The sequence below is a fragment of the Hyla sarda genome, unplaced genomic scaffold (assembly GCF_029499605.1).
Source record: "Hyla sarda isolate aHylSar1 unplaced genomic scaffold, aHylSar1.hap1 scaffold_558, whole genome shotgun sequence".
NCBI classification, from domain to species: domain Eukaryota; kingdom Metazoa; phylum Chordata; class Amphibia; order Anura; family Hylidae; genus Hyla; species Hyla sarda.
The window spans coordinates 134,709-148,586 of record NW_026610570.1 but is presented as its reverse complement, the minus strand read 5'-3'; the positions used below and the strand labels follow the sequence as shown (position 1 = coordinate 148,586).

Below are 13,878 nucleotides of genomic sequence, written 5' to 3'. Positions count from 1 at the left end.
TACTGATCACATGACTGGAGGATCTACTATCAGTATATGGAGGTATTATACAGTCAGTGTATGGAGGTATTATACAGTCAGTGTATGGAGGTATTATACAGTCAGTGTATGGAGGTATTATACAGTCAGTGTATGGAGGTATTATACAGTCAGTGTATGGAGGTATTATACAGTCAGTGTATGGAGGTATTATACAGTCATTATATGGAGGTATTATACAGTCAGTGTATGGAGGTATTATACAGTCAGTGTATGGAGGTATTATACAGTCAGTGTATGGAGGTATTATACAGTCAGTGTATGGAGGTATTATACAGTCAGTGTATGGAGGTATTATACAGTCAGTGTATGGAGGTATTATACAGTCAGTGTATGGAGGTATTATACAGTCATTATATGGAGGTATTATACAGTCAGTGTATGGAGGTATTATACAGTCAGTGTATGGAGGTATTATACAGTCAGTGTATGGTGGTATTATACAGTCAGTGTATGGAGGTATTATACAGTCAGTGTATGGTGGTATTATACAGTCAGTGTATGGAGGTATTATACAGTCAGTATATGGAGGTATTATACAGTCAGTATATGGAGATATTATACAGTCAGTGTATGGAGGTATTATACAGTCAGTATATGGAGGTATTATAGAGTCAGTGTATGGTGGTATTATACAGTCAGTGTATGGAGGTATTATACAGTCAGTGTATGGAGGTATTATACAGTCAGTGTATGGTGGTATTATACAGTCAGTGTATGGAGATATTATACAGTCAGTATATGGAGATATTATACAGTCAGTATATGGAAGTATTATACAGTCAGTGTATGGAGGTATTATACAGTCAGTGTATGGAGGTATTATACAGTCAGTGTATGGAGGTATTATACAGTCAGTGTATGGAGGTATTATACAGTCAGTGTATGGTGGTATTATACAGTCAGTGTATGGAGATATTATACAGTCAGTATATGGAGATATTATACAGTCAGTATATGGAAGTATTATACAGTCAGTGTATGGAGGTATTATACAGTCAGTGTATGGAGGTATTATACAGTCATTATATGGAGGTATTATACAGTCAGTGTATGGAGGTATTATACAGTCATTATATGGAGGTATTATACAGTCATTATATGGAGGTATTATACAGTCAGTGTATGGAGATATTATACAGTCATTATATGGAGGTATTATACAGTCAGTGTATGGAGGTATTATACAGTCAGTGTATGGAGGTATTATACAGTCAGTGTATGGAGGTATTATACAGTCAGTGTATGGAGGTATTATACAGTCAGTGTATGGAGGTATTATACAGTCAGTGTATGGAGGTATTATACAGTCATTGTATGGAGGTATTATACAGTCAGTGTATGGAGATATTATACAGTCAGTGTATGGAGGTATTATACAGTCAGTGTATGGAGGTATTATACAGTCAGTGTATGGAGGTATTATACAGTCAGTGTATGGAGGTATTATACAGTCAGTGTATGGAGGTATTATGCAGTCAGTGTATGGAGGTATTATGCAGTCAGTGTATGGAGGTATTATACAGTCAGTGTATGGAGGTATTATACAGTCAGTGTATGGAGGTATTATACAGTCAGTGTATGGTGGTATTATACAGTCAGTGTATAGAGGTATTATACAGTCAGTGTATGGAGGTATTATACAGTCAGTATATGGAGGTATTATACAGTCAGTGTATGGAGGTATTATACAGTCAGTGTATGGAGGTATTATACAGTCAGTGTATGGCGGTATTATACAGTCAGTGTATGGCGGTATTATACAGTCAGTGTACGGAGGTATTATACAGTCATTATATGGTGGTATCATTCAGTATATGGCGGTATTATTCTACTGTTACTCCTCTCTTTTATGTCCAGTATTCACACAGACCAGGAGTTTAGTTTTTGTTTATCTTTATTTTGGAATCTCAGTATATGAACATTTTTAGGTTTATATAAGGTGTCAGAAAAATCCCCTTTTCCTCCAGGTGATGGCGCTCTCAAGAGTCTTACCGCCTGTAGAAATGTGAACATTGTTCCTGATTGGTTGGTAATGTCACCCATCCCCCGTAACCTACCACCTGTAGTATTATCAATGCTGTAATCTGTTCTCCAGAAGTCACCGACACCCAGGAGGTAAGTCTACGATGTCAGCTCTGGCCTCAGGGTTCTCCACTACACGTTTATATGAGTGTTCACCTGCTGAGGGCTCCACTTGCTCCTGAGAGAAGGGGCCTAGGGGAGAGGTCCACCAGAGAGAAGCCGTGTCTGCCGGTAATGTGGAGTAACCTCCTCTACACGATCTATGGGAGCTGTGGGACAATGATGGAGTACAATGGGGTGGGACAGTGGTGCGGCACAGTGGGGTGGGACAGTGGTGCAGGACAATGGGGTGGGACAGTGGTGCAGGACAATGGGGTGGGACAGTGGTGCAGGACAATGGGGTGGGACAGGGGTGCAGGACAATGGGGTGGGACAGTGGTGCAGGACAATGGTGTGGGACAGTGGTGCAGGACAATAAGGAGGGACAGTGGTCCGGGACAATGGGTTGGGACAGTGGTGCGGGACAGTGGTGTGGGACAATGGGGAGGGACAGTGTTGCGAGACAATGGGGTTGGTCAGTGGTGTGGGACAGTGGTGTGGGACAGTGGTGTGGGACAGTGGTGTGGGACAGTGGTGTGGGACAGTGGTGTGGGACAGTGGTGTGGGACAGTGGTGTGGGACAGTGGTGTGGGACAGTGGTGTGGGACAGTGGTGTGGGACAGTGGTGTGGGACAGTGGTGTGGGACAGTGGTGTGGGACAGTGGTGTGGGACAGTGGTGTGGGACAGTGGTGTGGGACAGTGGTGTGGGACAGTGGTGCGGGACAGTGGTGCGGGACAAAGGGGTTGGTCAGTAGTGCGGGACAAAGGGGTTGGTCAGTAGTGCGGGACAATGGCGAGGGACAGTGGGGTGGGACAGTGGTGCAGGACAATGGGGTAGGTCAGTAGTGTGGGACAGTGGTGCGGGACAGTGGTGCGGGACAGTGGTGCGGGACAGTGGTGCGGGACAGTGGTGCAGGATAAAGGGGTTGGTCAGTAGTGCGGGACAATGGCGAGGGACAGTGGGGTGGGACAGTGGTGCAGGACAATGGGGTGGGTCAGTAGTGTGGGACAGTGGGGTGGGACAGTTGGGTGGCTCTTGTAGTGATTAGAACCCACCCCAGGACATGTCGCTGATACACATCATGTGATCTATAGAGTTGGCTCAGTTTATACCGTAATCTATGGGCAGCGAGACCTCCCTCTATGTCTGGTGTCTCCACAATGTCTACCATACGGTGAGGTGGTCACATGGCCTCAGTACCCACCCCACATGATTTCTGATTAGAGGGCCCTGTACAGTAGGTGTCCTCCGTTATATGGTTGGTTTAGGACACCAGGTGGCAAGTTTATAGGACGTCGTTCTGTGATAGATGTGCCGCCCGTCAGCTGATCCACAGAGCGTGCTCACTCCACCGCGTCGTCGCCCAACATAGGGCTCAGGAGATCCATGAGAAACTGCTGGATCTCAAAGAAGGAGGGTCGGGTCTCAGGCCGGTATCTCCAGCACATTCTCATGATGTCTGAGATGTCCTCGGGGCTCTCGGGGGGAGGAGTCAGAGGTTTGTTGTTGAGTATATCCTGGCGGTACTGCCCGTTGTTTTTATCTGTGAAGAATAGAAGCAAAAATGATGAACAGTTCTGTTCCAACCACAAGAGACTGGCACCAACCACGACCAGAGACCGGCACCGACCCCCACCAGAGACCTGCTCCAGCCCCTACCAGAGACCTGGGCCAACCACCACCAGAAACCGGTACCGACCCCCACCAGAGACCTGCACCAGCCCCCTCCAGAGACTGGCACCAACCCCCCACCAGAGTCCTGGACCAACCCCCACCAGAGTCCACGGCCAACCCCCACCAGAGTCCACGGCCAACCCCCACCAGAGACTGGCACCAACCCCCACCAGAGACCTGCTCCAGCCCCCACCAGGGACCGTCACCAACCCCCACCAGAGACCGTCACCAACCCCCACCAGAGACCGTCACCAACCCCCACCAGAGACCGTCACCAACCCCCACCAGAGACCGTCACCAACCCCCACCAGAGACCTGGGCCAACCCCCACCAGAGACCGTCACCAACCCCCACCAGAGACCTGGGCCAACCCCCACTAGAGACCTGGGCCAACCCCCACCAGAGACCTGCTCCAGCCCCCTCCAGAGACTGGCACCAACCCCCCACCAGAGTCCATGGCCAACCCCCACCAGAGTCCATGGCCAACCCCCACTAGAGTCCATGGCCAACCCCCACCAGAGACCTGGGCCAACCCCCACCAGAGATCTGGGCCAACCCCCACCAGAGACTGGCACTAACCCACACCAGAGACCTGGACCAACCCCCCACCAGAGTCCATGGCCAACCCCCACCAGAGTCCATGGCCAACCCCCACCAGAGTCCATGGCCAACCCCCACCAGAGTCCATGGCCAACCCCCACCAGAGTCCATGGCCAACCCCCACCAGAGTCCATGGCCAACCCCCACCAGAGTCCATGGCCAACCCCCACCAGAGTCCATGGCCAACCCCCACCAGAGACCTGGGCCAACCCCCACCAGAGACTGGCACTAACCCACACCAGAGTCCTGCGCCAACCCCCACCAGAGACCTCAGTATACCCCCACCAGATAGCAAACATATACAGTATTGTCAATTCTGTTTCACAGGCGAGACTTTTCAACACAGTCTCCAGACCCCACTAAATATAAACCCCCCGACCAGACTCCACTAAATTTAGATTCCCGACCAGACACCACTAAATATAGACCCCAGACCAGACTCCACTAAATATATATTCCCGACCAGACTCCACTAAATATAGACCCCTGACCAGGCTCCACTAAATATAGACTCCCGACCAGACTCCACTAAATATAGACTCCTGACCAGACTCCACTAAATATAGACCACTGACCAGACTCCACTAAATATAGACCCCTGACCAGACTCCACTAAATATAGACCCCAGACCAGACTCCACTAAATATAGACCCCAGACCAGACTCCACTGAATATAGACGCCAGACCAGACTCCACTGAATATAGACACCAGACCAGACTCCACTGAATATAGACACCAGACCAGACTCCACTAATTATAGACCCCAAACCAGATCCACTAAATATACACTCCCAACCAGACTCCACTAATTATAGACCCCGACCAGACTTCACTGAATATAGATTCCCGACCAGACTCCACTAAATATAGACCCTCGACCAGACTCCACTGAATATAGACCCTCGACCAGACTCCACTGAATATAGACCCTCGACCAGACTCCACTGAATATAGACCCCAGACCAGACTCCACTGAATATAGACCCCAGACCAGACTCCACTGAATATAGACCCCAGACCAGACTCCACTAAATATAGACCCCAGACCAGACTCCTCCACTGAATATAGACCCCAGACCAGACTCCACTAAATATAGACCCCAGACCAGACTCCACTGAATATAGACCCCAGACCAGATTCCACTAAATATAGACCCCAGACCAGATTCCACTAAATATAGACCCCAGACCAGACTCCACTGAATATAGACCCCAGACCAGACTCCACTAATTATAGACCCCAGACCAGACTCCACTGAATATAGACCCCAGACCAGATTCCACTAAATATAGACCCCAGACCAGACTCCACTAAATATAGACCCCAGACCAGATTCCACTAAATATAGACCCCAGACCAGACTCCACTAAATATAGACTCCCGACCAGACTCCACTAATTATAGACCCCAAACCAGACTCCACTAACAGGGGTGTGGAAATTTATTAAAAAACTACTTGTCCACGGGACTAAAATGGAGCAAAATCTACTTGTCCCTCATGACGATCCACTTGTCCTGATCAATTTTCGCTTTTACACTCTCACTTTTTCCTCCTCGTCCTATAATACTCATAACTACCTACTATAATGATGCCTTTTAATTTTTCAATAACATATTCTCCGAAACAAATATATATATATATATATATATATATATATATATATATATATATAAATGGTGAAGTGAAATTGAAATAGTAAAAGATAATTTAGCAGATTTGGTGTTTTTTCTTTTCTACGCCATTTACCTTGTGGTTGAGATAACATGTGGTTTTGACACTTTAGGTCGCCTGATTACAGCGATACCAGATTTCTATAGTTTACATCATGTTTTACTAATTAAAAAAAAAAAATTCTGAACTTTTAAAAAAAAATTTAATTGCCATTTTTTGACCCCTGTAGCTTTTTATTTTTTATTTTATTTATTTATTTTGCATACCAAGCTGTATGAGGGCTAATTTTTTGTGCCATAATCTGTTTTTTGTATCGGTACCATTTTGGTATTAATCTGGCATTTTAATCTCTTTTTAACTATTTATTTCTGGGATATTATAAAAATTGCAATTCTGTGGCTTGGTATTTTTTTTTACATTTACGTCATTTACCGTACGGGATACATAATGTTATATTTTAATAGTTCGTACAATTACGCACAAAGCGATACCAAATATGTTTATTTTTATTATGGTTACGTGTTTTTTATATAGGAAAAGGGGGTGATTTGAACTTTTAACATGGAAGGGGTTAATGTGTGTCTTTTAAACTTTCATGAAACCTTTATTTTTTATTTTTTTTACACTTTATTACACTTTTAGGAGGAATCATTAGATTCCTCATACAGATCAATAGATTCTATTGAACTCCATTGATCTGTGTGCTCTGTGATCCATTGCTAGAGCCTAGTCCAGCTAGGATCTATCAATGACAGAGCCACAGACACCAGGGAACAGAGGTAAGCACGATCGCGCTGTGGGGGGGCAGTCCACCCCACTGGACCACCAGGGAGCATTCACATGTCCCTTTAGATGCCGCTGTCAGCTGTGACAGCAACGATCTAAAGGGTTAATAGCCAGCCGCGGCGATCGCCACATGCTACCTATTAACGGCGGCCCCCGGCTACTAAAATCAACTGGGGGCTGCAGAGTATGGAGAAGGCAGGAGTCGGGAGCCCCCTCCATTCAGACTGATGAGCGCTTCTGTGCTTGTCAGGTCCGGCCCTGCTTGCCCGAAGTCGGGCTAAGGGCTGGAAAAATTCACCTGCCCGGCGCCCGGGACTGCATGTCCCAGGCGTCGGGCAATAGGAATTCCATATCCCTGACTAATTATAGACCCCAGACCAGACCCTTCCTCCTCTCCAACGTTTTCATAATCTGCACCCTCCTCCTCGCTCTCCTTTTTCTCTTGACCCTCCTCCTTTTTGCTTTCCTCATCCTCTTCACCATCTCCCATCCTCCTCCTTATCTTCCTGACCCTCCTCTTTTTTCTTGTGCTCTTCACTATTCTCCTTCTGATCTTACCCTCCTCCTCCTCTTCACCCTTATCGTCCTCCTATCCCTCTTCCTCATCCACCTTTTCACCCCTCTCATCTTCTTCTTCCTCCTCTTCACCTCTCTCACTCTCTTCCTTCTTCGCTTCACCCCTCTCACCCTTCCCCCCCCTATCGTGTGCACCCTCCTCATCCTCTTCACCACCCTTACCCTTGTTCTCCTCCTCCCCTTCACCCTTCTCCTCCTCCTCTTTGCATCTATCCTCTTCATCCCCCGTCCTTTCCCCCCGTCCTCCTTTTCACCCTCCTCCCCACCTCACCCCTCTCACCCTCTTCCTCCTCTTCAATCCACCCTCCTCCTCTTCATCCCCTTCACCATTGTCCTCCTCCTCTTCACCCTTCTCCTCTTCACCTTCCTCCTCCCCTTCACCCCCTTGTCCTCCTCTTCACTCTCCTCCTCTTCATCCTCCTCTTTGCCTCGCTCCTCCTCCTCTTTACCCCCCATCCTATTCTTTACCCCGTCCTCCTTTTCACCCTCCTCCTCCTCTTCACCTGTCTCACTCTCTTCTTCCTCTTCAACCTCCATCCTCCTTTTCACCTGTTAATCCTTGTCCTCCTCCTCTTCACCCTCCTCATCCTCTTCACCCACCCCCTGTCCTCCTCTTCACCCTCCTCCTCCTCTTCACCCACCTCCTCCTCTTCACCCTCCTCATCCTCTTCACCCCTTTCCTCCTCTTCACCCTCCTCCTCCTCTTCACCCACCCCCCTGTCCTCCTCTTCACCCTCCTCATCCTCTTCACCCCTTTCCTCCTCTTCACCCTCCTCCTCCTCTTCACCCACCCCCATGTCCTCCTCTTCACCCTCCTCATCCTCTTCACCCCTTTCCTCCTCTTCACCCTCCTCCTCCTCTTCACCCACCCCCCTCCTCATCCTCTTCACCTCCCCCCCTGTCCTCCTCTTCACCCTCCTCCTCCTCTTCACCCCCCCTTGTCCTCCTCTTCACCCTCCTCATCCTCTTCACCTCCTCCTCCTCTTCACCCTCCTCCTCCTCTTCACCCCCCTTGTCCTCCTCTTCACCCTCCTCCTCCTCTTCAGCCCCCCTTGTCCTCCTCTTCACCCTCCTCACCCTCTTCACCTCCTCCTCCTCTTCACCCTCCTCCTCCTCTTCACCCCCCCCCTTGTCCTCCTCTTCACCCTCCACCTCCTCTTCACTCCCCCTTGTCCTCCTCTTCACTCCCCCTTGTCCTCCTCTTCACCCTCCTCATCCTTCTACCTCTGGTATTTGTCTTATCAACCACAAGGAAATTCCCCTTTATCTTTTTTCTTGTTGGTCACTAAGGAAATGTTCAAGAGCAAAATACTCGGAGAATAAAAGCGACGGGCGGGAAGAATAACACACAGCGAGGAGTTGTATTGTGGGAGATGTCACGTTGTCTACATGATCACAATCTATTGTATGAACCGTGACGGTGTCACCCCAAACAGGAGACAGCAGAATGGTTTTCTAGGGGCCCCTGCTGTCTCCGATGGGATCTGTGGCCCTAGTTGTATTGGTGTGATATAGTGCGACTAATAATACTGCGGAGGAGGGGGGGGGGGGGGGGGACAGGTGTCTTCTCTCCAGTTGTCTCTCAGGAGAAGCCGTACTCGTCTCATAGTCTAGGACTGGTGTAGACTGGTTACTGAACTTCCATGTTGTGTCTTATTTTGTGCACCTTATAATGTGTATATTGTGTCATATTTTGTAGCATTGTGTATATTGTTTAGTATTGTGACATGTAGTTTTTGTGTAGTTTTGTGTAATATCACAGTCACTCGGCACTGCAGGGTTGGAGAGATTTTTTTCCATCCATGCTCTGTCGGGATCAGATCCCATGTGACCTTCTGGCCCATATCTCCTGTATTCTTAATTAGGTCATACTATGTTTATGGGGACCTTCTGACTTGTCCTCGTTGGGTACAAGCATGCACCCATAAGCAGATATTAGGGGGAAATAAGAATCAGCCATATCTAATGTCACTATACCTTTGTTAGTCCTGGAGGAGGAGGACAGAGGAGCCTGGAGGAGGAGGACAGAGGAGCCTGGAGGAGGAGGACAGAGGAGCCTGGAGGAGGAGGACAGAGGAGCCTGGTGGAGGAGGACAGAGGAGCCTGGTGGAGGAGGACAGAGGAGCCTGGTGGAGGAGGACAGAGGAGCCTGGTGGAGGAGGACAGAGGAGCCTGGTGGAGGAGGACAGAGGAGCCTGGTGGAGGAGGACAGAGGAGCCTGGTGGAGGAGGACAGAGGAGCCTGGAGAAGGAGGACAGAGGAGCCTGGAGAAGGAGGACAGAGGAGCCTGGAGAAGGAGGACAGAGGAGTCTGGAGGAGGAGGACAGAGGAGTCTGGAGGAGGAGGACAGAGGAGTCTGGAGGAGGAGGACAGAGGAGTCTGGAGGAGGAGGACAGAGGAGTCTGGAGGAGGAGGACAGAGGAGCCTGGAGGAGGAGGACAGAGGAGCCTGGAGAAGGAGGACAGAGGAGCCTGGAGAAGGAGGACAGAGGAGCCTGGAGAAGGAGGACAGAGGAGCCTGGAGGAGGAGGACAGAGGAGCCTGGAGGAGGAGGACAGAGGAGCCTGGAGGAGGAGGACAGAGGAGCCTGGAGGAGGAGGACAGAGGAGCCTGGAGAAGGAGGGCAGAAGAGCCTGAAGGAAAAGGACAGAGGAGTCTGGAGGAGGACAGAGGTGTCTGGAAGAAAAGGACAGAGGAGCCTGGAGGAGGAGGACAGAGGAGCCTGGAGGAGGATGACACCAGAGTCTGGAGAAGGAGGACAGAGGGGTCTGGAGGAGAAGGACAGAGGGGTCTGGAGGAGGAGGACAGAGGGGTCTGGAGGAGGAGGACAGAGGAGTCTGGAGGAGGAGGACAGAGGAGCAGGGGCTTATTCACCACTTAGTCTTGGAGAAAACATGGAAGTAGTGAAGAGATATGTGGGGTACTGCAGGCAGAGAATCCCCCCTAAAGTCCGACTCTGGCTTACAGCGCTTCACCGGAGATAGAGAACACGATGGGTCGGGTATAGTGATAATTTATTCATACTCTCAGGTACAGGTACACAGAACATGCGGACAATGCGTTTCTAGAGTATAACTCCTCTCTTCCTCAGGTCCAGTTTGAGAGGAGTGTATGAATAAATTATCACTATACCCGACCTATCGTGTTCTCAATCTCCGGTGAAGCGCTGTAAGTCAGAGTCGGACTATACCTAATGAGGTAATGGCACCATACCTAACGAGGTAATGGCACTATACCTAACGAGGTAATGGCACCATACCTAACGAGGTAATGGCACCATACCTAGCGAGGTAATGGCACCATACCTAACGAGGTAATGGCACCATACCTAACGAGGTAATGGCACCATACCTAACGAGGTAATGGCACCATACCTAACGAGGTAATGGCACCATGCCTAACGAGGTAATGGCACCATGCCTAACGAGGTAATGGCACCATGCCTAACGAGGTAATGGCACCATGCCTAACGAGGTAATGGCACCATGCCTAACGAGGTAATGGCACTATAACTAACGAGGTAATGGCACTATACCTAACGAGGTAATGGCACTATACCTAACGAGGTAATGGCACTATACCTAACGAGGTAATGGCACTATACCTAACGAGGTAATGGCAACATACCTAACGAGGTAATGGCAACATACCTAACGAGGTAATGGCAACATACCTAACGAGGTAATGGCAACATACCTAACGAGGTAATGGCACCATACCTAACGAGGTAATGGCACTATACCTAATGAGGTAATGGCACCATACCTAACGTGCTAATGGCATTATACCTGTGGTTTGGACTGATGGTTGGTGGGGTCAATGGCCGGAGAATGTCTCGGTTCTATCACAATTGGCTTTCTGTCTACTTCCATCAAACACCATTGTCAGGACCTTCTCACCAGTTACTTACTTGGAAAGGGACTTTTTCCGTAGGTGACTATCTCTACCAGCAGGACCCCAAAGGACCATAAGTCAGACTTGCTGGTGTATTTCTGCATTAGGAAAACCTCTGGGGCCGTCCATTTAATGGGAATCTGTGCGTCTGGAGAAAGAAGAGGATAGACGTGTTAGATGGTGAGTGTGGGCCGAAGATCCACGTCAAGTAAAATCTCTGATCCCATCGTGATATCTAGGGTGGAGCCGACAACCCAGGGATGTTTAACTTTCACTCAACTTAGAAGTCTCCAACCAACCAAAGATTAGACGGCCATCAGATCCGACCCCTCTGGGGTCTTTACCATATCTATACCAGGTATCTGCTAGGACAGTGTTGTAGCCCCTCTAAATACATTGACAGATCGCTACATCTTCAGGACTAAAAATCACCTGCAGTGACAGCGATGGAGGTGCTATCCATGAAACGTGCCAGGCCAAAGTCTCCGATCTTGCAGGACATCATGGCGGACAGGAGGATGTTCTCAGAGCGCAGGTCTCGGTGGACACAGCCCTTCTGCTCCATGTACTTCATTCCTTGGCAAATCTGAGGAAAGTGCGGAGCGATCATCAGTTGTTCTTCTTGGGGTGACACATGTGTGAGGCAGTGACAGACATGGTAAGGATGAACTAACCTGGACAGCGAAATCCACCATCTGAGGAAAGGGCAAGTCCTTCTCCTTCTGATGAGCTGAGAGGGAAGATATATTGGAAAAGATGATCAAACAACATACAACATAACCCAGAGATCAACAGGGCAATACGACATGACCCAGAGACCAACATGGCAATACATGACCCAAAGACCAACATGGCAATATGACATGACCCAGAGATCAACACGGCAATACATGACCCAGAGACCAACATGGCAATACGACATGACCCAGAGACCAACATGGCAATACGACATGACCCAGAGACCAACACGGCAATACATGACCCAAAGACCAACATGGCAATATGACATGACCCAGAGATCAACATGGCAATACATGACCTAGAGACCAACATGGCAATACGACATGACCCAGAGATCAACACGGCAATACATGACCTAGAGACCAACATGGCAATACGACATGACCCAGAGACCAACATGGCAATACGACATGACCCAGAGACCAACATGGCAATACGACATGACCCAGAGACCAACATGGCAATACGACATGACCCAGTGTCACGATTCGGCTTACAGGTTGTGGTTGTGTCAGCGAGGGATTGGCGTGGACCTTGCTGGTGGACCGGTTCTAAGAGGCAACTGGTGTTCACCAGAGCCCGCCGCAAAGCGGGATGGTCTTGCTGCGGCAGTAGCAACCAGGTCGTATCCACTAGCAATGGCTCAACCTCGCTGACTGCTGAGAAGGCGTGGGACAGAAGGACTAGGCAGAGGCAAGGTCAGACGTAGCAGAAGGTCGGGGCAGGCGGCAAGGTTCGTAGTCAAGATGGATAGCAGAAGTTCAGGTAACACAGGCTTTGGACAACACTAAACGCTTTCACTGGCACAAGGCAACAAGATCCGGCAAGGGAGTGCAGGGGAAGTGATGTGATATAGCCAGGGAGCAGGTGGAAGCCAATAAGCTAATTGGGCCAGGCACCAATCATTGGTGCACTGGCCCTTTAAGTCTCAGAGAGCTGGCGCGCGCGCGCCCTAGAGAGCGGAGCCGCGCGCGCCAGCACATGACAGCAGGGGACCGGGAAGGGTAAGTGAGTTGGGATGCGATTCGCGAGCGGGCGCGTCCCGCTGTGCGAATCGCATCCCCGACGGCCATGTCAGTGCAGCGCTCCCGGTCAGCGGGACTGACCGGGGCGCTGCAGGGAGAGAGATGCCGTGAGCGCTCCGGGGAGGAGCAGGGACCCGGAGCGCTCGGCGTAACAGTACCCCCCCCCCTTAGGTCTCCCCCTTTTTTTGTCCGACAACTGCTTTACCTGGGACGAGGACACCGGGAGTGAATGGAGGGTTTCCTCAAAGGCAGGCAGTACAGCAGGAGTGGGAATGGGGAGGGAGGGCAGAGGGTGAAGCTTGGCACGGGGCAGTATGTCACCAGGACGGGGGCCATGAGGAGGCACTGAGGCTTGCCTGACGGGACTGGGAGGGGGGGAGAGGCATTTCTTATAGCAAGCAGAGTCCCAGTTCTTGATCTCCCCGGTGGTCCAGTCAAGGGTGGGAGAATGAAGCCGGAGCCATGGCAGACCGAGGAGGACCTCAGAGGTACAGTTGGGAAGGACAAAGAATTCAATCATTTCGTGATGGGGTCCAATACACATCAAGAGGGGTTCTGTGCGGTAACGCACGGTGCAATCCAATCTGACTCCGTTGACCGCGGAAATGTAGACTGGCTTGACGAGACGGGTCACCGGGATGCAGAATTTATTCACCAAAGACTCCAAAATAAAATTCCCAGAGGCACCAGAGTCCAAGCAGGCCACGGCTGAGAGGGAGGAGTTGGCAGAAGGAGAGATCCGC

At 49.8% G+C, this 13,878-nt stretch overlaps 1 protein-coding gene across 1 annotated transcript in view; it reads right to left on the bottom strand.

The window, feature by feature from the left end:
- Nucleotides 1-2,814: 2,814 nt before the first annotated feature.
- LOC130339920 (tyrosine-protein kinase SRK2-like) overlaps nt 2,815-13,878 on the bottom strand; it is a 55,910-nt gene continuing 44,846 nt past the window's right edge. The window contains exons 6-9 of the mRNA XM_056554102.1: nt 12,044-12,099; nt 11,802-11,955; nt 11,386-11,517; nt 2,815-3,708 (exon numbers count right to left, since the gene is read on the bottom strand). Of these exons, the coding sequence (XP_056410077.1) occupies nt 3,509-3,708; nt 11,386-11,517; nt 11,802-11,955; nt 12,044-12,099 (542 nt within the window). The 3' untranslated portion in view covers nt 2,815-3,508. The remainder of the gene's footprint in view (nt 3,709-11,385; nt 11,518-11,801; nt 11,956-12,043; nt 12,100-13,878) is intronic.